This window comes from Mytilus trossulus, chromosome 4 (genome assembly GCF_036588685.1).
Source record: "Mytilus trossulus isolate FHL-02 chromosome 4, PNRI_Mtr1.1.1.hap1, whole genome shotgun sequence".
Taxonomy (NCBI): domain Eukaryota; kingdom Metazoa; phylum Mollusca; class Bivalvia; order Mytilida; family Mytilidae; genus Mytilus; species Mytilus trossulus.
This window is the reverse complement of record NC_086376.1, coordinates 89,418,020-89,445,180: the sequence shown is the minus strand read 5'-3', so window position 1 is coordinate 89,445,180 and position 27,161 is coordinate 89,418,020. Positions and strand designations below refer to the sequence as shown.

General features: G+C 32.1%; 2 protein-coding genes and 1 long non-coding RNA gene across 3 annotated transcripts; all 3 read right to left on the bottom strand.

Annotated features, from left to right (window-relative positions):
• Window positions 1–316: 316 nt before the first annotated feature.
• Window positions 317–2,704, bottom strand: LOC134716892 (uncharacterized). The gene is made up of 3 exons (XM_063579906.1): window positions 2,595–2,704; window positions 593–1,065; window positions 317–339 (listed from the first exon to the last, which is right to left on the bottom strand). The coding sequence occupies exons 1-3, from the start codon at window positions 2,687–2,689 to the stop codon at window positions 317–319; spliced, it is 591 nt and encodes a 196-aa protein (XP_063435976.1). The 5' UTR covers window positions 2,690–2,704.
• Window positions 2,705–14,952: 12,248 nt separating this feature from the next.
• Window positions 14,953–18,135, bottom strand: LOC134714285 (uncharacterized). Its single transcript, XR_010106531.1, has 3 exons — window positions 18,071–18,135; window positions 15,940–16,421; window positions 14,953–15,028 (listed from the first exon to the last, which is right to left on the bottom strand). It is a non-coding gene; the product is annotated as an uncharacterized LOC134714285 (long non-coding RNA).
• Window positions 18,136–25,390: 7,255 nt separating this feature from the next.
• LOC134714284 (ctenidin-3-like) lies at window positions 25,391–26,727 on the bottom strand (the record flags this gene model as incomplete). The annotated part of the gene is made up of 2 exons (XM_063575522.1): window positions 25,391–25,478; window positions 26,358–26,727. Coding segments are annotated over 2 exons (378 nt in total), but the record flags the coding sequence as incomplete, so codon positions are not given.
• Between the last annotated feature and the right edge of the window lie 434 nt (window positions 26,728–27,161).

Genomic DNA, 27,161 nt, shown 5'->3' with positions numbered 1-27,161 from the left:
GTACGGATAGGAAAATACGGACTGTAAATCATTGAAATGGCCTATAAAACATGTTAAAATCAATCTAAATGTTCATATAAACCCACTAAGAAGGCTATATTATTCTTCAATTACCTAAAAATCAATTTTATTGTACAAAAACTTTCATATTTAAAAAATTCACAGGGGCCATAATGCGAAACTAAACTTCTAACTGTGTATTGCTACCTTAAGTAATCTTATAAACAAAGACGGTAACATGTCCCTTACATTTGATTCACGTTTAACTGATTCACCGTAACTGATTCAAAATGCAAGTTATGAGTTATATAGATTGCTACTGACCTTCTTTGGATCCACCTTAAGTTAAAAAAAAAATCCATAAGATAAAACCAAAAGGTTAACGAGTTTTGATTAGCTGCAAATAACTTAAATTTAATGAAAATATATGTCGTAAAATTTTCAAAATAAAGAAATAGATTTTGATTTGTAGTGCCTCGAAACAATTACTATCAATAAACTTTATATATAAATGTCAGCCATTTTTTTTTGGCATAGTAAACAAGTCAGAAAATAACAGTCAAATTATTGTTTGAAGCAGACAATATCTTACCTTTGCCCTTTCCATATCCGTATCCACCACCATATCCTCCTCCAATACCACCGAATCCACCGCCTAATCCACCTCCGTAACCACCATAACCGCCATATCCACCTCCTAAACCACCATATCCACCACCATAACCGCCATATCCTTTAACTACAACAACTTTTCCTTTTCCATATCCGCCTCCGTATCCACCACCGTATCCACCTCCAATTCCGTATCCACCGTATCCACCACCGATTCCGTATCCTCCGTATCCACCTCCGATTCCGTATCCTCCGTATCCACCTCCGATTCCGTATCCTCCGTATCCTCTTCCGAATCCACCACCGAATCCACCTCCGTATCCTCTTCCGAATCCACCACCGAATCCACCTCCGTATCCTCCGTATCCACCTCCGTAACCACCATATCCTCCTTTGTAGGATGCACTGACTGCGCTACAGATAACCAGGAGTATACCGACTAAGATCTGCATTCTTTAAAGAAAAGTTTTTTTGGTTTATAGTTACAGAATACTTAATAAGAAAATCCCAAAAAACATATTGTGATGTAAAGAATGACCGTGTGGTTTTTACAAATGTCCATCAGTCGTGTGGCAATCAGTTGTCAAAATTGTCATAAATACAATGTGGTCATAATAGTTTAAGAGTGATTTTATCGTATGTTAATGGTGAAGAAAATCTACAGAGGTTTTATAACGTGATTACATTACTGTAATCATGATCTGAATTTAATTGTAAACATAAGACTATTTTTTTAATTTATGCATTTTATCAGACTTCATGCAGAAAATCCCAGTGTGTGAAACAATGATAAAAGATATGTAATGTTTGTTTCACTATAAAAAGGTAATGTCAAAACGACGAGTCATTTGGTGGAAGACATCAAATTGATATAAAAGACCACAAAACAAATGTATGGACAATGTTCACCATAAATTCTTTGATAATGAGCTTTATTGTTTTTTTAAACCAATTAATTTAAATAATGATAAAAAAAGTATTACAAATGGTGTCTTCAGTATTTTGTGGATCTTTTCTTACGCATTCCGTTTTCGTCACGAAATTGTTAGTTTTCCTTTCTACTTATGGTTTTTAATTGTACTTTTGTGTTTAAGCCATCTTTTTGACAAAATTGCACCAGTTTAAAAATATCAAAATTTTCGTAGCTTAAACTTTGAAAGAAGCAAAATCACTGGGGTTTTTTTTGCCGTTTTTCAGACTCCAGTGGATTGTGAGCTTGACAAATTGTAAACCGAATAATTGTTCACTTCGAAGTAGTTCATACAACGTAATTTTAAGTTTTAAATGTTCTTTGGCAATTGTGGTGTTTATACCTGCATATTTTCCAAACTTCTTAAATCGCTTTAACTTCTTTTACTTATTTACTCCTTCTCATAAAGTTCATTTTTGTCAAACTATTATATTTTGATGTTTTTACCCTTTTAATTTCCCTTTTACGTTTATAATTTTGTTTCTATAAGAAACCTGTCTAGTTGACACTATTTATCATGTTGTTCTTCTATAGATAATTTACATTACTGTGTACTCACAATAGAAATGAAAGTAACACTTCGTAAATTTGGTGCTTTAAAAGAGTTTTTCTGAATTGTCCTTCATATGAAATACCCGTAGCCGGATATTAAACCAAAAAAATGTGTATAAGAACCGACTGATATAAACAAATAAAAGACTAACCAGGTCATAGAAATAAAAGGTCCTCTCATATACATTGACTTTATCTAGAAATGAATGAACCTGTAAAATATCATTTTTCATCTCAAAGAAAGGGATATTGTATTGCTGATTGCTGTAGAGCTTAACGTTTTGATTTCTTGTGCATTGTTTAGTTTTACACAAATATATAAGTGGTAGAAACAGCAATGATATTGTTGTCTAGAATGACAAAGGAAACATTTTCGCAACTTAAAAGATCGACAAAAAGTTATAAACTATAAATTGCAATGGAACAGTTAATTTTACAATGACAAACTTAAGAAACTTACTTGATTCTGTGCGATTGTTCAGTATTGTGCTGTATGTAAGTTGTAGAACCCTTATATAATGTTCTTTTCATAATGAAATATGATGTATTATACATGTTACCACAAATCAATCAAAGTATTTTATTCCTCTCTGTGTCGAAAAGTCTTAACAATCAACATTTAATTGTCATTATTTTTTTTTATGAGAGAAATCTTTTTTTATTATCGTAAATTTTTGAAAGTCATCGATTGAAAAATTTTCCCTTTTTAAAACGCCTTTAAACAATGTGGTTAAAATAATACACACAAAACCCACAAATTCCTAAAAATTAAATCTACAAAGTCACTCAATAATGAAACCAAAACTACATAGGTCAAGGAGAAGAAGGAACATTGCTAATTTCGAAGCACTCGATATCTTACTTTTCTTTTTTTAAATGTGATTTATGTTTCAAACATAATAACAAGTATTTGTTAACCTATTTTTGTTACTTGAAAATTATATGATTTAATTCGATATAAATCATTACATTTTTTGGTGATTATTCTGTGATTATTCTGTGATTTATTCAGTATTGCAAACTGACATGTTTGTTATATGATAAGAAAATCATTATTTTAATCACTAGTTGTATATAGCAAAAATGATATTGCTGGTATTTAGCCGTATATGTGAAAAAGCGAGCAGGCACACATATTAAGGATTTTCACGGAGGATTGCATTAAGTTCATTATAGAAATAAGACAAATATATGTCTTTTTATGTTGTAATGTTACACTACGGTTTCAGATGAGGGAGAACGTTAGGTACCATTAAACGTTAAATCCCGATTCCATTGTTTGCACCTGTCCTAAGTCAGAAATCTGGTCTTCAGTAACTCTTGTTGTTTATATGGTTTATGAATGATACTCGTTCTCGTTTTTTATATAAATTAGACCATTAGTTTAAATTGAATGGTTTTACATTATAATAATTTTTTGGGGCCCTTTATAGCTTGCTGTTCGGTGTGAGCCAAGCCTCCGTGTTGTAGACCGTACCATGACCTTTAATGGTTTTAAAGGAGTAGGTCCGGTAAGGAACGATTTTGGCCTCAAATTTCAGGTTCATCTGACGAAAGATTTTAACTGATGTAGGCATTAAAAACGACCCGATTCAATCTCAAATATGAAAAATCTACCAAATATGCCGAAAAATGTCAATTTTCAGATAGTTTTTGCCAAAAAATGAAATTGGCCGCATCCGTGTTCATCCTTAACCTTTATATATGTTATGTACTATCATAAAATACAACTTACATTTCAATATTAAGGATGAACACGAATGCGGCCACTTTCGTTGTACACGACAAACGTCTAAGATTTAAATAAAATGCTAGAATTGTGAAGATTTTAGTAATTTAGCATGACTTAATGGTGCTCGTACTCAATATGTGTGCATTGTATTGTCAAAAACAGTCCATACTTATGTAGCAGAAGCATTCTACTGTCCAATAAATAACTGAAAGTTTACGTTTTAACAATTTTGTAAAACTGCTGTATTTTGGGGCCAAAAAGGGGTCTTACTGGATCTACTCCTTTAATAAAGTGTGACTTGGATAGAAAGTTGTCTCATTGGCACGCATACCTTATCTTCCTCTATCTATGTATAAGATAAGAAAAACAGCAATAATAAGACACCACTTCAAAAAAGACAATCAGATGTTTACACGATGTTTACATGCAGTCATTATCAACAATAAATATAGCAAAATCTGAATTAAGCACAAAACAAATCGACAAAATGCCCCAAATCAGTTTTTTTTCCGATACCATTAACATATGGGTTTAGGTGAAGATAGGTTGAACGTTATCAACTCTTAAGAGTTTAAAACAAGCGACACCAACGTGTTCTATAAGCTTAGCTAGTCTCAAACATGTTGATAATAGAAGATAATCAAAAATCGACTTCAGGAGGCTTTTAGGAAGATATTTGAAGATTCAGCTGGTAACATTCAAATTTTAGATATTTTTCTTGATACAGTAAAACCTTATAAACCGGCTGGCTACGGAACTATGAAAAAGGGCCGGTTTATTCAGGTTTCCGTTTTAACCGGAAGTAAATGACTTGTGACGACCGATATATGGCATGTAAAAGTTATGTCTGGTTATAATTTAAAATACAAAACACAACAACGAACTAACGTATGATCGTTGTTTTGAATCTTCATATTCATTGGCTATAGAATTTAAGAAACTGGTTGTTCCTCGAATTTAAAAAAAAAAAACAACATATTTCATTGTGATTTACATATCCTCGTATGTCCTCGTATATCAAATAGAACTCGGTAGTATCGATCTCCGACCTGTCAATTTCACTTCGTTTTTCATTGTTTTCATTTGCAGCATAACATAATACTCGCGTGGTTTGGATTGTGAGGCAAGATTTTCAATTTACTTCTATGATCGTGAATTTGAAACTTTGGTGTGTCCGATTTAAAATTTCATCACTATCGAGATATTTTTATACAGTGTTCAATGCATGTTGATTGTTGTCATCCGGTTGCTCTTCGTTATCACGGTAATTGGTTAAGGGGTTCACAACGGGATACCCAGGAATTCGAAAACACGATGTAAATATCCTTTTCCGCGATTTTATGTTTGTTATCCAATTTAAAACTTTTGTTTAATCCGAGATTTGTCTTCGGCGTGTCTTTTCGTTTAATGGACATGTTATAATAAATAATACAGTTAACAACCGTAAGTTCACATTTTAACACCTGGCTAATTGATTAACATGAAAAAAGTAAAATCACAAAAATACTGAACTCAGAGGAAAATCAATTCGGAAAGTCCATAATCACATGGCAAAATCAAATAACAAAACGCATAAAAAACGAATGGACAAGAACTGTCATATTCCTGACTTGGTACAGGCATTTTCAAATGTAGAAAATGGTAGATTAAACCTGGTTTTATAGTGCTAACCCTCTCACTTTAATGACAGTCTCATTAAATTCCGTTATATTTACATTGATGCGTTTATTAAACAGACACAATAAATAAAATAGTCAAAATATGGGTACTTCAGTCATCATTGTATAACAATATTAAAAGGAACAATTTAACAAAACACAAAACATCTTTTGGTGACTTCTGCTGTTGTTTTTTTTTAATTTGGTCGGGTTGTTGTCTCTTTGACACATTCCCCATTTCCATTCTCAATTTTACTATCTACAAACACATTCATTGATTTGAGTGTCTGACGTCAGAAAATTATTTACGTCAGATATGTTTGTCGTTCAATGTGCATATAAACAATTTTAAAATTTACATAGGCAATGTACATGATGTAAGCAAACAGGGTTAAAAATCAACAGTATGTAAGAATAAATTTCAGAAATAGACCAGATTTAAAATAGTCCAAAAGTTATATATAGAATTTATAAGAATCCACAAATATTTAATTCTACTACGCGATTGAATGATTTTGACGTTTGTGGTTCAACATATATTGTAATTCATAATAGAAATATATCATAATGACATATAATAGACCAATATCATACTGACGAAATCTTTTAAAGTACAGAGTAACGTTATAAGAACAAAAGAAATATGAAAATCCTCGTATACAAAACACACCACCAAAAATGAAAACCAATACAAAGACATTGACGAGATGTATAAGTACCGAGCCACGTCAAACGGATATCACATAAAACCATTCAACAGTAAAAGTAATATTAATAATAGAACAAAGACAAATGAAATAACTACAAAACACGTTGTTAAGATGATAAACAACACCAGTACGCAGAATCTATACATCAAAACCATCGTGTATTATTTGAGAAGTTGATACGGAGTATTTATCAACAAGGTCTTGGTACTTTCCGATGAACTTTTTTAGAAAAAGTACAAGACGTTCTTTGACATACTCCTGGTTCATCAATTTTTTACTCACATATTTAGTACAAATATGTTTTGATTGCATATCGATCTTTTGAAATTAATTAGACAAACCGGTTTTGACAGGTAATAATTGATTAAATTAAGAGTATACGACTGCATCGTAAGACCGGAATTCGGAATACACAGGGTCCGGTTTACAAAGGGTATTTTAACAAAGGTTTTGAAGCGGAGAAAATGGGACTTTAATATTCGGACGGAATGAACAGGAATCTGGTTTATTCAAGGTCCGGTTTACTCAGGTTTCACTGTACATGCATTTATAGATGACAATCACTTTGCTTACATCCATGCTTGCACCCGAGAACTGATTAAAAGATGCGTTTGCTTAATTGATAAAATCAACATTAAGATTTAAATATCATCACAAATGTGTCCTTGGTAAATTATATCTGTCAAAAATGTATAAGTATGTCAGGTATACACATTTACAAAGATTTATTCAATTTTATGCATTGACCATATTCACAATTAATTTGTCATAATTTATCAAGGTTAAAGTGTAAAATATTTGATTTAGTAACAAATTTTATTTCAACAAAATTTAACTCATATCCGATATGTATACATCTTTTAAAGGGATAATTAGCGTCTTAATGCTTGTGGCACTATAATGGATCATTAGAGACGGCAATGAAACTTATAAGTCGATTAAGGACAAACCATGGAAGTAACATTTAAAAGGAATAACAATGACTAATTAGCATGTATTAACGGGCTGCAGATCTCTGTACTAAAGTCATATGATTGTATTCAATTATAGTCTCAGTGGCAAGACACCTTTGTTACTATCTGAAATACCGCAGTGTTAACATGGCATCTGAAATTTCTTATCACTCACGAACTGTTATCTAGTCCGGTCATTATGAAGCACCTGTGTGAAATCCGAGGTTTATTAATTAACAAGGTGGCGCTGTATCATATAGAACTTCTACCTTCAGAAAGAAGTCGTATGATGTAAAAACAAACCTTGAAAAACGATACTACAACAGTTTGGCATGGAAAATTGTATTTTATTTAGAATTTTGTCGGCTTTTTACAGCTGGTTTTAAACTGTTCTAAAAGTATTTGCCAGTTCAAAGCGGATCTCAAGTAAAACAGTTAAATACCAATGAGTCGATCAGGTTTCATATGATGTTTAACCTAAAAATAATGGAGACAAATCCAGACATAGATTTTTTTACTGTTGAACTGTGCAAAGTGTATCGAGATTTAAAAAAGGATTTACTTTAAGTATTCTAAATTTATGTATAGGTCATAAATGCATGTCATTGATTACATTATTGAAACTGGACAACTAAAATGGGGATAATATGTTCGTAAATATTTTATTTTCAATAAAGTGTGTATTGTTAAATACTTGTATTAATATAACAAGCTACAGCAAAAATTGAAACAAACAGACAAAATGAGCTTCACTCTATACGTCTTTCGGCAACTTCATTCTAAAACGAATTAGTTTATGTATCAAGAACTGTAAATTATAGGATAAAACCGTATAGAAATGTGAATATTTTAATTGACTAAAACACGAAAGACTTAGATTCTTGATATTCAATAAAAAAGGGTGCAAACGTATGTGTTGTACAATCATCTTCTTAACGTACGGAAATGGCTTTTTAAGTCTTTGTAAATATTAAGATCGAACTAACCAGAAATAGGAAAATTGGACTAAAAAAAATTAAACGAATGCGTCAATTCGTCAGCGTACATCAACGGAATGGAACGAGTGTACTATTCGGGTTACTCCACACGTATATACGACAACAACTTGTCTGTTCGTACCTTTCTGTGAACACGAAAACAACCGAAAAGTGTCAGTGATTTGATGGATCACATGCGGAGAATCAACTACATTGTCAAATATTAAACAAATTAACGAGTTATCCAAAGATCAGCGGTAATGCAGATGAAACTTTTGAAGTGTCGAAGATCAGATGTTATTCCTCTCAATTTTACTTCCATGGACAAACCAATAAAAAAAATATATATACCATTCTTATAATTGTGTTTGTCAGACGCACTTTTTATTAACAAAAGACAGGTGATTTGTCTGATTGCTTGTGCGGTATGTTTAAGATCACATCCGGACTAAATGGTGTCGCTAAATTCGATGCCCCATGTAAAGAGAGTACAATGCTCTGAGGGATACGTTGGTGATTTGTTGCATGGCAACATTTTCCCCTATCCAGCATATTTATCCGGGTTGCAGTCTCATTTCCCTAGTTTTTCATCCGATACGGGGTTTTTTCTTTTTAATGACCTAGCTATCTTAGTTTTGTGTCCTTTTTTATCGTTTGATTGAAATATTTACCACTGGACGTTCAGCAACCTACAACCAATCAGGCATTTAAACAATGTAACAATCAGAAACAAGTTCGATGAGCATTAAGGATATTCAATTCCGAACGGTTTTGCACAATACACCTACGGCAATTTTTTCCCCTGGGTCGAAATTCTAATAGTTTCAAACAATTCAAAGCCGTGTACAAGCAGTTAAAATATAAAAATGATCATATCAATGATCTTGCAATACTGTTCGTTTCGTGACATCAAAGAAGAAACCTCTATCAACAGTGATGTCGAACAAGTAATTAAACAAAATATACCTTTATATTACATATTCTTATGTTGTACTGTTATACAACTGTCTCGGTATAGGAGAGGGTTGGGAACCCGCTAACATGTTTAAGCCCGCCACATTATTTATGTATGTGCCTGTTCCAAGTCAGGAGCCTGTAATTCAGTGGTTGTCGTTTTTTATGTGTTATATATTTGTTTTTCGTTCATTTTTTTTTACATAAGTAAGGCCGTTTGTTTTCTCGTTTGAATTGTTTTACATTGTCTTATCGGGGCCTTTTATAGCTGCCTATGCGGTATGGGCTTTGCTCATTGTTGAAGGCCGTACGGTGACCTACAGTTGTTTATGTTTGTGTCATTTTGGTCTTTTGTGGATAGTTGTTTCATAGGCAATCATACCACTTCTTCTTTATTAGACTGTCTAGGAATTATATACGCCAGACCCGTTTCTCGGCTGCAAAAATGTCATCAGTAACGTTATATAAATATAATAAAAATGTTGAAATGACGAATTTAAATACAACGTTGACAAGGAATTATGACCCAAAACTTAGAAAAATATAAAGACTGAGCGTTATGGTTCTCATGAAAACACGAGCAAGATTTTTGTCAATTTATCAAATATTTTCCAAATTTAATTATCATATATTTGTCCAGATAGGAGAACTGAGTAAACTTGGAAGTAACAGGTTACACACCATTATGAAAATTACCTTAATTTTGGAAATGCTTATGACCAAAGTCCTAAAGAAAGTCGTTTCACCAATCGTATATTTCTTGTATTAAAATTTGTAACGATTATAAAGACTTAATGCTTTCAATAAATCTTTGAAATCATAAAAATGAACAGCACAATATTTTGAAAATAAGGTTGTTAGCAGATATAAAAGTCTACATGAAAGGTCTAAGATATGTTCAGTGCATGTATATTACTATAAAAATATATTTAAGACAACGTTGCTCTATGTTCTAAAGAGTCATGCCTGTTGCGAAGACAAACTTACAACTTGATGTGCATAACAGTTTTTATCTAACACAAAAGAAAAAAACGGTATTTAATAATAAAAAAAAATGCTTGAGAGATATATTTGTAGGACTCAAATCTATGGCGGGTTCCAAATATATGGCAGATTTCTAATCTATGATAAATGTGAAGTTACAAAAACCCCAAAAACTTAAATCTATGAAAGATTTTTGTTTTCTCAAAACAATGACAGATCTTGGGAAAGAGTAACATATAACGTCACAATTAAATAACGCCATATCATTTCTTCGCCGCTTTTAACGGTGGCGGAACACATAGATTTGAACGCCATTCAAGATAAAGATATTTCCCTGACAACAATTGGTATGTGGTTTAAAGTAAGATGTGACCTTTTATTCCGAAGATTGACAAAATGTGCTGTACTGGCTAAATGCCGCGATGAATTATGGCACCGATATTTTCAGTACCGAATATTTTAGAAAAAAAAGAGTTTCGGGGCCCTTTATAGCTTGCTTTTCGGTGTGAGCCAAGGCTCCGTCTTGAAGGCCGTACATTGACTTATAATGGTTTACTTTTATTAATTGTTACTTGGATGGAGATTTGGCACTCATACCATAGAGGAGTCTTATGTAGACGAAACGCGCGTCTGGCGTACTAAATTATAATCCTGGTACCTTTGATAACTATTTACACCACTGGGTCGATGCCACTGCTGGTGGACGTTTCGTCCCCGAGGGAATCACCAGCCCAGTAGTCAACACTTCGGTGTTGACATGAATATCAACAACGTGGTCATTTTTATAAATTTGCTGTATACAAAACTTTGAACTTTTTGAAAAACTAAGGATTTTCTCATCCCAGGCATAGATTACTTTAGCCGTATTTGGCACAACTTTTTGAATTTTTGGATCCCCAATGCTCTTCATCTTTGTACTTGTTTGGGTTTATAAATATTTTTGATTTGAGCGTCACTGAGGAGTCTTATGTAGACGAAACGCGCGTCTGGCGTACTAAATTATAATCCTGGTACCTTTGATAACTATACCCTATCATATATCTATCTAGTAGTAGTTCGATGTCTACGTCTGACAAAGTTTATAAAGTGAAATATAAATTTACTGTACACAAATTTGATTTAAATGGTCATCAAATAAAAAAGATGTATTAATGATATCGCTGAAATAAATATTATTGGAAAATTCAAACTGTTCATCTTTATTTTTTACTCTTAAAAATTCGTTTTTTAAAAAATGCGGTCTTCTTGTTTTTGTAAAGGTCTTATTATTAGAGAATATCATATGGCTTTTTCAATATCGCATATATATCAACCCGAGACACGAAAATAATCCCAAGAGCTCTGCTAAAGGAATTATATTGGTTGAGGGTTGATACGGTGTGTGATATTGAAAAAGCCATAGCATATACACTTTATTATATACATATACCTCACGTAGATGTTTTTATGTGATATTAAGTCATACAGATAAGTGACTTCATAAAATTATAGGTTTGACATGACGTCATACAGATTATAGGTTTTACATGACGTCATACAGATTAAGGATTTAATAAAGCCTTTGCAACAGTGACTACATTCGATTACGTGACGTCCAACATATTAAAGGTGTGATAAAGCTTTTGCAACCGTGCTGATGTCGATATCATCACGAGTGGTTGATACAGTACATGTGCCAATGATTGTATTACACATACAATTAATCTGTATTTATTACTAAGTATATAATAAGTTGGTTTAATGAATTGGTGAAACAAGCTAGATACCATGCACAGATTAAAAAATGCTAATTTTTTTTACAGACCACATCATTTTAATCTTGAAGTCTTGTATTAAGGCATATGAATTTATCATATTTTTTTTGTGGGGGTTGCCCATTTAGGAATGTATATTTCACAAATGACATTCTCCTGTTGTTGTATATTTCCACTTGCTTAAGACAAGTTATTGGTCAAAAATGTACTGTTTTCCATTTGCACAAAACTTGTAATACATTTCGAAACAACATACATCCGCCATAGATTAGGAAATCACAAAACTTGGCATATATTTGGGATGGCATGACGCCACATTTACCATAGATTAGGAATCAGCAATAGATGTGGCACCCAACATAGATTTGAGTCCTACATATATTTAAGACTTTTAAGGGGTTTTAAAGGACAAACTTAGGAGTTCTGATTTTAATGATCACGGTCATAAATGAAGCTCTTTGCATAAATAATGCAGGTATGCAATGTATTACTGTCATGCACCAATAGTGGCTAGGAATAGGTCGTGAAAATTCGATGTTTAACGTGTTTGAGCATTTGATTTGAGACGATCCAATTTTTTTTTAATTTTCGTCGGAGTTCATTTTTTTATGTTTACTTTTCTTGTTGATAATCTCAAACACTCCTCATTTAAATGATCTTAAAACAGTTAACTACAAGTATCTGAATGCATTGTATTTGTTAACTGAAAGGTAAATATAAACATAGTACATTTGTAAAACATCATACAAAATAGTGTCAATCAATTATTAAACAACGTATTGTTTCTACCAATATTTACAATTTGTGAATTGCACCACATTATTAACTGTCATTCATTAGTCGAACGCTTGGTTTTGACAGGTTTCATGCACTTCCCATTTTTGAATTTATATAAATGTAGAAAATATATAGATGAACGAGAGGGCTTCGAAACTATTTGAATGTCGAAAGAGGGATAACAAAAATATCAAACAGAACGAACATGTTTTAACAGAATTAGAAGAGAAAAGATCTTTTTATACGTTCATTTATTATATATTTCATTAATCTTAAATAGCAGGTATCTGATTTGAAATTCCCTTACTGTTACCATGATTTTCGAGTTTTAATTGAAATATAATATTTCTTGGTATTTTCATCATGTTTTCTTATTTTTAATATTATATTGTTCTGTCTTCAAGAGGACGCGTGTTCTAGTATATTTGCATTGATATATTGATATCAACAAATAAAATTCATCATAAAAAAAGGTAACTACATTATTAAAATATAGGGTTCCAAATGTGAATCAGGTTCTGTTTACCATTACAAATTAGCTATGATCACTCATAGTTTACGATCGTTTCATGTTTTTCAGTAGTTAGATTTTTTAAAGTGTTTTTTAGACTTTTGTACGCCTTTCAACTTCAAAATTTAAAGCACACTTAATGTATCTGTGGCGTCTTTTATTCCAAGTTTATTTGAATAGATGAAGTCAAAAAAGTATATAATTATTCAGTGAATAAATCTTTATAACAAAAAGTGAAATTTATGATACTGCCAACTTCTTTGTATTTATCAATGAGAGATAAAGGTTCATATTAAAACCTAGCGTCTGTTTTGTTTGAAAGCATTCATAAAAAATAATGGTTCTGGTAAAATTGTCATAAGAGATTTTTACAACAACTATTTACACCTACAGTTGAGAACGACTAAGACAGGAGAGATACGAAAAAAGTATTATAGATCGTATATGATTATATCGATAGCCAATGAGACAACTATCCAATATGACTGGTGTTTCCGCAATTATTGTAAATCGCACCTTTTTTTGCTTATTAAGTATTTGCTAATGAAAATTATGGTTAGTTTGGATTAAAAGAAAGAATTTGAAATTTCATTTCTAGGCGTCAGGATTGAAATTTAAAGACAAAACTGTGTTCTTGAAGTAGAAATTAGATTAAACCAGGTTTTTTGTCTGTTTAATTTGATGGCTTATGTTTCTACAATGTATTTTAGTGTTGGCTCTGGGAGCCTCAATATTTTTACTACTTTATTACCTTTCAATTCACAAATTTATTTTTCACCTTTTTATCAATGATATGATATTTTTACATTCTTTTGTTAGTCGCTTTCTTCATTCACCATCGTTTTATTTGTGGCCTTTTTGATAGTCGCCTTTTAAATTTTTATACCAAGGAAGTGAAATCAATGTCATACTCTATGATATAATTTTGTTTTAGATAATTATGCTCGTCGTTTTAACTTCATGATAAATTCTTGATGTGAAAGGGTTCTTTCTCTTTGTTAATAATTAGACTCCTAAAACATGGAGAAAGTTGTCTGTTGGCATAAGTGTTCAAAATAGATTAACATGCAATTATGATAACTTTGTAGTTTAAAGGTAATAAAAAAGTTGATCATGTACATGTTTTGAATATGATGTGTAAAAGAAACGTTTTAACACCTCTAATAAGATTACAAAAAGAAGAATTTAATTCTCAAACAAAACTTCAATAAATTTGTTATAATCCTGATGCTACCTAGACAAAATTGTGATATCGGGAACCAGAGTAAATTCGATTACGCTTGAAAATGATCAATTTTGTCATCATGTTGGACTTTGTAATCAAACGGTTAGTGTAAAACATGAGAGTCGTGGTTGAGCTCATTAAACTTACGTAACGTCACCAGTAATTAACATAAATGATGCATACCAACGAAAATCCATGATTTCGACATGAGTGACGGTGCTTAAATCTAAGACGTTATAATAAATTTATGAGATATCAAAAATATGTTTAACTTCGCCGCAATTTTGCGCCTGTCCCTAGTCAGGAGTCTCTGGCCTTTGTAAGTCTTGTATGAATATTAATTGTAGTGTCATGTGTTAAATTCGGAGTTTAGTATGACGTCCATTTTCACTGAACTAGTATACATATTTGTGTAGGGGCCTGTTGAACGACACGTCCGGGAGCGGGATTTCCTCGTTACTTGAAAAGACCCATTGGTGGCCTTCGACTGTTGTTTGCTTTATGGTAGGGGTGTTGTCTCTTTGACACATTCCCTATTCCATTCTCAATTTTGATATGTAGAAAAATACAACACAAATGTAATGCATGATTATATTTTATATCACAAATGTAAAAAAAAATCCTTTGTAGTCCTCTTGGAAGGGAGTCTGTTTAATATCCTGAAAAATAAAATTAAAAAATGTTATAGCATAACATAAGCTTTATGAAGTAAACTTTCGTTTGTTGATTTCTTCCTTATTCAAGTTCTAGATTCAGCTTATTCAATTCTAATTTAAACAAATAAAATCTGTTACATTCTGTCGTGTATTAATGAAGTGACGATCATCGCACTTCTTGCAAATTGCAGGTAACCTGTCGACTGATTTTAATTTCAATCATCAAAATTTATTTTCAAATCTCTAAATAATTTTTTTTGTAATCTTGAAGATATAAGTAAAATGGGAATGTTACGTTTTAGACTAAAAGTTGTTTGTTCATTCTGGGAGATTTCAATATTGTTAACCACACAATATACCAATAGAACTTAAAATATAACATAAGGTTTACAGCATATTAAAAACAATTGTCTATCAATCATTCAATAACTCAGACAATTTGTTTCCGAAACTAAGCCTAATCGCGAGTTGTGCATTGTAAAAAAAAATGCATTAATTGTATATATTTGACAAGAGTAAAGTTTCATATTTTTATTTTCTATGACTCTGAAATGCAACTATCCTATATGTTATCTAATATACAAAGACTGTTACATGTCTATAGCATTTGATTCCCGTTTAAACTACCGTAATTGATTCAAGATACAAATTATGAGTTAAATAGTTTGCTACTGACCTTCTATTGATCCATATTAACTTATTAAAATCCATGGGATGAAACAAAAGGGTTAACGAGTTTTGATTTGTTTCAAATAACTTAAATTGCAATATAAACACATGGATTTTGATCTTGAGTACCTCGATAAAATTACTGTCAATAAAAGAATATAAAAATGTAAACCATTGTTTTTGGCCATACAAGACCAGTCCGAAAATAACAGTCAAATTATTATCTGAAGCAGACCATATCCTACCTTTGCCCTTTCCGTATCCATATCCACCACCGTAACCACCATATCCTCCTCCAATACCTCCGAATCCACCTCTGAATCCACCTCCTAATCCACCGAATCCACCTTCGTAACCACCATATCCACCTCCTAAACCACCATAACCGCCACCATAACCGCCATATCCTTTAACGACAACAACTTTTCCTTTTCAATATCCATCACCGTATCCACCACCGTATCCACCTCCGATTCCGTATCCACCGTATCCACCACCGATTCCGTATCCTCCGTATCCACCTCCGATTCCGTATCCTCCGTATCCACCACCGATTCCGTATCCTCCGTATCTTCTTCCGAATCCACCTCCGTATCCTCTTCCGAATCCACCACCAAATCCACCTCCGTATCCTCCGTATCCACCTCCGTAACCGCCATATCCTCCTTTATAGGATGCGCTGACTGCGCTGCAGATAACCAGGAGTATACCGACTAAGATCTGCATTCTTAAAAAAAAGTTCTTTTTTTTAGTTGCAGAGAAATTAAAAAGAGAATCAACAATTAATAGTGTGATTTAAAGTTTGGCCATGTGGTTTGTACAAATGTCAATCAGTCGTGTGTCAATCAGTAGTAAAAGTTGTCATGATTACAATTTGTTCAAAGTTTAAGAGTGATATCGTATGTTAATTGAGAAGAAAATCTTCAGAGATTGTATAACGTGATTAAATAACTTTAGAGTGATTCTACGTAAAAAGATTATACGCAACAAACAGTCCTTTAAATCATGGTCTGAATTCAACTGTAAACATCAGACTAGTAATATGGCCCATCAGAGAAATTAACCTTCTAATGAATTACATTTTATCAGACGTCATGCAGTAAATCCCAGTGCCGATAACAATGATAAAAGATATGTATTGTTTGTTTTACTATAAAAAGGTCATGTTAAAACGATGAGTCGAAGACCTCAATTTGATATAAAAGACAAAAAGACAAATGTATAGATAATGTACAGCATAAAGCCTTTGATAATCAGTAGATTTGCTTTATTGTTATTTAAACCAATTAATTTAGATAATGATGAAAACGTATTGGAAATGTTCTCTTCAGTATTTGGTTCAGCTGAAAACTTTGAAAGAAGCGAGATCACTGTTTGTTGCCGTATTTCAGACTCTAGTGGATTATGAGCTTGATAAATTGTAAACCGAATAATTGATTACCTACAAGTAGTTCATACAACTCAATTGTATGGCTTTTCTAACTCAGGCATAGATAACTTTAGCTGTATATGACAATTTTTTTTTTAGGAATTTTGGTCCTCAATACTCTTTAACTTCGTACTTTATTTGGCATTCTAAACTTTTTTGGATTCGAGCGTCACTGATGAGTCTTTTGTAGACGGCACGCGCGTCTGACGTATATATGAACTTAGTCTTTGGCAATTCTGATGTTTTCACTTGCATATTTTCCAAACTTCATAAATCGCTTTGACTTTTTTTTTATCTTAATTTCACCTTAAAACAAATATTTGTGTCCAACAATATTTTTTAATGTTTTTGACCCTTCTGATCTCATTTTACTAATATAGTATTGTTTATATCAGATTGACACTATACACCATGTTATTCTACTATAGATAATTTACATTACGTTGCACTTGAATAGTACTCACGATAGAAATGAAAATAACACTTTTAAATTTGGTGCTTCAAGATATTTTTTCTGAATTGTCCTTCATGCGGAACACCCGAAGCCATGCATTAAACCAAAGGATGTACAATAACCGACTGATTAAAAAAAAAAAACAATGACCGAAAAGGACATAGAAAAAGCAGGTCATTTAAAATACATTGATTTTATCTAGAAATGAAAGAACCTTTTAAATATCAACTCTCATCTCAAAGAAAAGGGGACATCTCATGCCAACTGCTGCAGGGGTTTATTTGTTAATTTCTGATGCATTGTTAAGTAATAAACAAATATATTTATTAAGCTGGTAGAAGTAATAACAATTGTCTTAAATGACAAAGGCAAAATTTTCTCAACTTAAAAGATCGACAAAAAGTTAAATACTATAAATTGCGATAAAATATTCAGTTATAAAGACTACACGGTTATATTTATATTTTTACAATAACATACTAAAGAAACTTACATGATTCTGTGCGATGGTATAGTGTTGTGCTGAATGCTTGGTTCTAGAAGCCTTATATATTGTTCGTTTCATAATGAAATATGATGTATTAAACATACAACCACAAATCAATCAAAGTAATTTATTCCTCCTGGTGTCGAAAGGTATTTACTATCAACAATTGATCGTATTTTTTTTTATTATGAGAGAAATCATCATTTTTCATTATCGTAAATTTTTGAAAGTCATAGATTGACAAATTTTCCCTTTTTTAAACGCTTGTTATCAATGTGGTTAAAATTATTAACACGAAACCCAGAAATTCCTAAACAAAAGTTTATATCTACGAAAAAAAGGTGTTTTGTCAATTTGATGTGTCCTGGAAGTCTTTTACAAATTGTCTTAACAAATAACACTCAAGTCATAAGAATTTAGAAGTCAAAGGTGTGTATATATTTAGACCACTCTAAGGCCAAAACAGATCTCAATAATAAGATAAAACTTCATAGGTTAAGAAGAAGAAGGATCATTGCTAGTTTGGAAGCATTCTCGAACAAGCATTTTTTAAACTTGTTTCTTGTACTTGAAATTATGTGATTTAATACAATATTTTTATTATGTTGTTCGGGGATTTATTCACTCTTGCAGACTGACATAATTGTTATATAGAAATAAGATCATTATTATAACAAAATAAAAGAACTAGTTTAATAGAGAGAAAAATATATTCTGCTATAATATTACCGTATATTTGGTAAAGTGAGCAGGCACAAATATAAAGTATTAACACAGAGAATTTCATAGAGTTCTTATATGCGTATTAAAGATTTTTTTTTTAAATCAATAATAAGATACATTTACAAAAAAAACCAATCAGATGTTTACACGCAGTCAATATCAACAATAACTATATCAACCTATTAATCAAGTAGTGAAGCACAAAACAAATCGGCACCAAGTTCCAAAACAGCCAAAATCATTTTGTTTTTCAATACTATAAACATATGGGTGTGGGTGAAGATAGATTGAGCGTTATCAATTCTCACGAGGTTATAACAAGGGAAACCAACGTCTACTTTGAAAATAGCTTATCTTCAACACGATTGTTGATACAAAATAATTAAAATCTACTTCAGGAGGCTGTAAGGAGATAAATTATGTGAAGATTCATAAAATTATAGACATTTTTGAATGATACATGCGTTTAAAACCATCACGAACTTTTAAGTAAGTTTTATTGACGTCACATACTTTGCTTTAAATACATGCGTGCACTCTAGAAATAATTGAAAGACGCGTTGTTTAGTCAATATAATAGACACGCCGAAAAGGAGGAATAGCATCATAAATGGGTCATTGGTAAGTTATATATTTGACAAAGTTTATTTGACTGATGTTGATTTTGAATATTTTGTACATTTTTGTCTGAGTTGATGTGTTTCTATAAAATTTATGTTATGTTTTCTGTACTATTATTTGTATATGTGTCTTTTTATTTTTAGCCATGGCAGTGTCTGTTATTTTTAATCTATGAGTTTAACTGTCCCTCTGGTATTTTTCGTTCCTCTTCCTTAATACTATCATTTTTTATAAGCCGATATATGTTAAGTTACTTATTTTCAAATACCAAACAGTATTAGCATTCAGCAATTTTAGAAATATTTAGTCAAGATAACAAGTATTAAAATGTTTACCTATTGATTTATTATTTTTTTAAGTAATTTTGTAACCAATTTAATGAACTTTTAGAGTCTTAACTTTTAAAACTCGATTTGATGTTGTATGCTTTTAAACATATTTTGGTCTAATATTTACTTTGTAGTTACGTATTTAACAGGTAACGCGCTCAGAGTTAGTGTAGTGTTATATATAACGCTATAAAATGCCTTGTAATAATAATAGTAATAATAATAATAATAAATTTCAAATGTCAGGTATACATATTTACACACCTGTATTCAATATTTATGCATAGGCCAATTCCTCAATTCATTTGTCATAATTTATCAAGGTTAAGTTGGGTGATAATTAATCTAGTTACTAACTTTATTTCAACAAAATTCAACACATGTCTGATATGAATACATCTTATAAAGGAAGGGTTAACGTCTTAATACTGGTGGCACTATAATGGCTCATTAGAGAAGACAATAAAACTCATTAGTCGATTAAGGACAAACTAATTTAAAAAAAAACAATAGTCCATATTTATAATTGTGTATAACAGACCCACGTTTCATCTTCAGAAGGCAAATCAGCTACGAAAATTCATACAATCTAACCACAAGAGTAAATGGCGAATAGAAATATTGTCATTGTTGGTTTCTTTCGACCGGAAGTTGAATCTGTAAAAAGCGAGGCGACGATTGCGTGTGCAGGATGTTCAAGTACGCAGTTCCATCTGGTCAGAATGGGTATGTTTAATCCGATGCGTTATGTAAAGATAGTGCAATGTTCTTTGCGCGTTAGGAATAAAATTGAGAATGGAAATGGGGAATGTGTCAAAGAGACAACAACCCGACCAAATAAAAAACAACAGCAGAAGGTCGCTGACAGGTCTTCAATGTAGCGAGAAATTCCCGCATCCGGAGGCGTCCTTCAGCTGGCCCCTAAACAAATATATACTAGTCCAGTGATATTGAACGCTATACTAATTTTCAAATTGTACACAAGAAACTAAAATTAAAATAATACAAGACTAACAAAGGCCAGAGGCTCCTGACTTGGGACAGGCGCAAACATGCAGCGGGGTTAAACATGTTTGTGAGATCTCAACCCTCACCCTATACCTCTAACCAATGTAGAAAAGTAAACGCATAACAATACGCACATTAAAATTCAGTTCAAGAGAAGTCCGAGTCTGAAGTCAGAAGATGTAACCAAAGAAAATAAACAAAATGACAATAATACATAAATAACAACAGACTACTAGCAGTTAACTGACATGCCAGCTCCAGATTTCAATTAAACTGACTGAAAGATTATGATTTCATCATATGAACATCAGCCACAATCCTTCCCGTTAGGGGTTTAGTATATAGTTATCAAAGGTACCAGGATTATAATTTAGTACGCCAGACGTGCGTTTCGTCTACATAAGACTCCTCAGTGACGCTCAAATCAAAAATATTTATAAAGCCAAACAAGTACAAAGATGAAGAGCATTAGGGATTCAAAATTCCAAAAAGTTGTAGTATCATACCATCATAACATATATGAGAAGAACATAACCCGTGTCATGCCAACAACCGTTTTTAGAATAAATGTGTTTAGTTCCGGTGCAAAGACCTTATCAGTGACTCAATATTAACGCCAAAATATGCAATATTTAATGACTTGACAACAGCATCGTAATTATATCCCTTCTTAATAATTATAAGTCTATTCAAAGGTTTTGTAAGTTTCTGAGGTGAGTACTTACACCTTTGTGCTTTATAAAGAATATTTCCATAAAAAAATTGGATGTGAAATACCTGAACGTATTAAAAGTCTGCATGTTGAGCTATATTTACGAATGAGTCTTTATACCGATGATAAAATTTAGTAAATGTTTTGACTAGTTTGTGATATCGAAAACCCTGGTGTAATAGTTTTTCAGTAACACATAAATTTCTCTCGTTAAAATCTAAAACATTGTTACATACAAAAGCGAATCGTACAAGTTGAGATATATAAACACCGTAAGATGGTGACAAGGGAACGTCATCATCTAATAACGGATAATTAACGATAGGAAATGCAAAATCATCCCTTTTATCATAAATTTTAGTATTCAGCTTTCCGTTAGTGATATAGATATCAATATCGAGAAAAGAGCAGTGGTCATTGTTAGTATTAGCTTTATTTAAAGTAAGTTCAACAGGATAAATTTCATTAATATACATACTGAAGTCGTCATTATTGAGAGCCAAAAATCATCCAAATATCTAAAAGTATTATTAAATTTGTCTACCAGATGTTGTTTCAATGGGTATTTGCTTATTTTTGTCATAAATTGTAACTCATAACAATACAAAAACAGGTCTGCAATAAGTGGTGCACAGTTAGTCCCCATTGGAATTCCGATAATCTGACGATATATTGAATCCCCAAAGCGAACAAAAATGTTATCTAGTAAAAATTCAAGGGCATATATAGTATCAAAGAATGTCCAATTAACATAGGTTTTTTTATTGTTTATTGCTACTAAATAATGACCTAAAAGAGTTTGAACATATACATTCACATTCTGATTTTTTGAATGCCCATTTAATAAGGTGTGTGAATTTTTTCTTAATGAAGATGTGAGGCAATGTGGTATACAGGGTAGAACAATCAAAACTTTGAATATATTCAAAATCACCAATATAAGCATGCAATTTATCAAGTACTTCCAACGAGTTCTTGACACTCCAAAAGTAATTTATTCCACTATTTTCTAAGGCCTTATTGAACAATTTATTATCAGGTTTTTAATTGTACCAAGTGTGCTGGTAAGAAAAATAGAAAATTTAGTAGTTGAACAATATGGGATATCCTTTTCTAAATATAGATATATTAGGTCTGGTTCCCTGTATATTTTATGTAAATTAGGAAACCTGTAAAAAAAGATGGTTGGTCATTACCTGATCTTTATATCTGTCAAAGCCAAACAGATAAAGGACAGAGAACCAGTCAGTGACTTTCAAACAGCGGTATATTACTGTCACCTTAATGGTTGGCTCAAAATGTTCAGTAATTCGGTTTCTATTTTGTATTTTGTAGACTGTTGTTTGTATTTTCGTTTTTATCAACTGGATACTAAATATGATATGGATGCATGCTCTGCTGCTGCTGCAATGTTGCAAATCGTAAGGGACGACATCAAAAGTTCAATGAAGGATAAAAAACTTAATTCACATAGTTTTTTCACTGACCCCCACATCCCCCTCTTAATCTAATTTGGGAAAAAATGATTGACCAAAAGGGATATATGTGAAATCGAATTTAGATGACCACAACTTGCAGCAATGTTGAACCCCACCCCCAAACTTTTTGATTTAAGTTTTTTATCCTACATCGATCTTTTGATGTCGTCCCTAAATAGAATGAGAAGTTTTAAATTTTGTCTTTTGTCGAAAAATTTGGTTCTGAACTGATCTCCATTATCAAATTTCTAGATGCTATTCATAGCATAAAGCACACTTCACTGTATCTGTGAAATCTTTTTATTTGAGATTATTTGGTATGGATGGATGTATCAAGTGATATGTTACCAACATTTTATTGTAGAACTTAATCTATATAAGAAAGATCAGTTTAAAGATAGTGCCAGCTTCATAATATTTTGGATCCCCAATGCTCTTCAATTTTGTACTTGTTTGGTTCTATCATTATTTTGATTTCAGCGTCACTGGTGAGTCTTATGTAGACGAAACGCGCATAACTACAATAACTACATTGGAAAAATCGACAAGTCGAGGGACACTAAGAAATGAATTCTTTGAAATAATCTTCCTGATTAATCTTTTGAATGTATTTTAAATATTTTTGTTTGGACTTTAATGTGTACACCTAGAAGTAGTCATAACAAAGTAAAAAACCATAAAGCGTATTACTATTTTCTTTTTATGTTAGATAACTTAAAATTGCAAAAAAAATAAGGAATCTGTAAAAAAGACAACAATCTGACAAATGAGAGGAAAACCGCCGACGTCCAGCAAGGGGGTCCTCAATACAGCCAGAAAATCCCTTACCCGGAGGCGATTTTCAGCTTATCCCCTAAATGAAAATGTGCACTGGTTTAGTGATTATGGACGTCATACTCTACTCTGAAGACCTAAGGCTCCTGAATTTGGACAGTCGGCTGGGTTGAATATTTTTTTTAGATTCTAACCCTCCTTTTCACCTCTAATCAATGTGGAATAAACAAACACAAATCAATAAATAAAAAATCAATAAAAGTCAGTTTTAAAAAAATGAATCCAAAGACAGAATAGTTAATAAAAGAAACTAAACAAAATGTCAATGATACATACATTAACAAAGACTGCCAGTTCCAGACCTCAATTCAACTCATTGAAAGATTATGTCTTCATCATATGATTATCTAGCACGGTTCCTTCCGTAAGGAATTTAGGGTTTAGTATCATATAATCATTACAAATTATGAGAAGAACAAAACCAATATCATGCCAACAACTGGTTTTATTCTACATAAGAAAATTTCTGTACCAAGTCAGTAATATTACAGTTGTTGTCCATTCGTTCGATGTGTTTGAGCTTTTGATTTTGCCATTTGATTGTGGACTTTCCTTTTTGAATTCAGTATTTTTGTGATTTTACTATAAATAAATGTATTTATGCTCGATGCATACCCTACAACTGAATCAATATTAAAGTCAAAATATGCCTTCTTTAATGACTTGCAACAGTATCGTCTTTATAAATAAAAAAGAAGGTGTGGTACAATTGCCAATGAGAAAATTCTCCGCAAGAGACCACATGACAAAGAAATTAACAACTATAAATCACCATATGGCTCAACAATGTGCAAAGCTCATACTGCATAGTCAGCTATAAAATGCCCAAAAATGACTAATATTAAACTATTTAAACAAGAAAACCTACAGCCTAATTTATGTAAAAAAATGAACGAAAAACAAATATGTACCACACCAATAAACGACAACAACTAAATTACAGGCTCCTAACTTGGGATAGACACATTCATACATAATATGGCGGGGTATATTTCCTGTCTTTTATAGCATATTTATTTTATTCAATACATTTCTATAATATCAAATTTTGTAGTAGATATAGTCTAATATGTTGCAATAAACCTTGTTATTTGTCGATTTATCTCTTATAATTCTGTTGGAGCAGAGTTTCTTGGTGAAATAAGCACATCCTTATTTGTCTATAAAATGTGAACATGCATACGTTTAATGTATAACATACGATTCATAAACGGTGTACGATTAAGTTTAGGGATGTAACTGCTACGGAATGTGCGTTTAACAATTTGATAGTTGAAACCATTTGACTTGTAATATATTCTCTTTTCAAGTCGTTAATATGTGACTTGGATATGTATGCACTCATGTGACAGCACATCAACAATCTATATTTGCAGAGGAGTATGATTGGATATTCATAAAGTAAGTACCATAATCATGACAATGGTGTCTACTGTATGGTTGGGTTGTTATCTCTTTGACACATTACCCATTTCCATTCTCAAACGAAGTTCTACGTTTTCCATTTTTATCAAATTATACAATCTAGTCGATCTTTAAATTGAGAACAGAAAAAAGAAGTGTAAAGTGATGGTTCCATGAAGAGACTGTAGATTAATGATAGAAGGTAAAACAACACAAATTAAATGCAACGATTATATTTTATATCATAAATGTAAAAAAAAAAAAGGATTATGCGTCCGTTCTGTTAAAGTTCTGTGTTTAATATCCTGCAAAACAAAGAATAAAAATGTTATCATAGCAAAGTGAAAAATACAACTTTGTGTAATGTAAATCTACATTTTACAAATATATATATTTTCATTCTTTATCGCATTTGTGTTTTATTATTTTGTCGGATTGTTGTCTTATCAACGTGTATCAATGTCTCCTTTTACTAGTATTTCGTTCAAAAGAATTCATAACTGTATTTAAACATATTTGAAGATGAGTTTTGGTTTTTCATTTGAAGAGGAAACATATACAAAACGAATTCAAGTGACGTTCATCGTGGGACATGTTTAGGATCGGACAACATGTACAGCTTATTGCTTTGCTTTCTATATGATAGAAAATATCTGTATTGACAATTATTACAGCATGAGAGAGAAATATCTTACGTTCTTCCCACAAAGGATAATTTGTTGAAAAATTTGCATATAAAGCAGCAATAAGAATATGAAATTCTTTAGTGTTCCAAGAAAAAAAGGACCAAAATCATAAAATATGGTTGAAAGTTAACTGTTGAGAAATATCGTAATACACGAGTTTAAGTACTTAAATATGTTTCTTTAATGATTGTTCTTCTTGTTTAAAAAATTTTCAGAGTTTTGTTCTTGATTTATGACGTCATGATGCATAGTCGCCTTTTGTCAGGACGTCACTATAGGAAATTCAGCAGAATTGAAAAAAAAATTAACGTCATAATAAAACTGTGACAAATGATTTACTTTGAATAGATAGTTCACTAATAATGACAAATGTTTTTTTCACACCGCTCAAAAAATTTGCATATAACACAAAAATTAGCGAAATGAATTTAAACCATTCGTTGGGCAATACAGATCCGGTCAGAACATAATAGTTATTTAAAGCAGACTTTATTTCACCTTTTCCCTTTCCGTATCCGTATCCACCATATCCTCCTCCAATACCACCATATCCACCACCATAACCTCCTAATCCACCGAATCCACCTCCATAACCACCATAACCACCATATCCTCCTCCAATACCACCATAACCACCATATCCACCTCCTAATCCACCTCCATAACCACCATAACCACCATATCCTCCTCCAATACCACCATAACCACCACCATAACCTCCTAATCCACCTCCATAACCACCATAACCGCCACCATAACCACCTTTTACAATAACAACTTTTCCTTTTCCATATCCGCCTCCGTATCCTCCACCGTATCCACCACCGATTCCACCGTATCCTCCGTATCCACCTCCGATTCCATAACCTCAGTATCCACCTCCGATTCTACCATATCCTCCGTATCCACCGCCGATTCCTCCGAATCCACCACCGAATCCACGGCCGTATCCACCTCCGTAACCGCCATATCCTCCTTTATAGGAGGCGCTGACTGCGCTACAGATAACCAGGAGAATTCCGACTAAGAGCTGCATTCTGATATAATCAAAAAGTCTCTAAATTACGAAATATTTAATAACAGAATCCAGAAAAAAAACAAAAGTCTGAAGTTCAGTTTGTATGTTTAACTTTCTAATATACGTGTGTTAATAAGTAGTTCTTCAAAAAAAATTTAGAGTAAAAACTATCATAAATACTATTTGTTGGTTATAACTTTAGATAATTTTTTTTTTGTTAAAAAAAAATAAGACAGAGGAACAAGTTGTTACTCTAATGTTTGTTATGCGTAAATTATTAAATC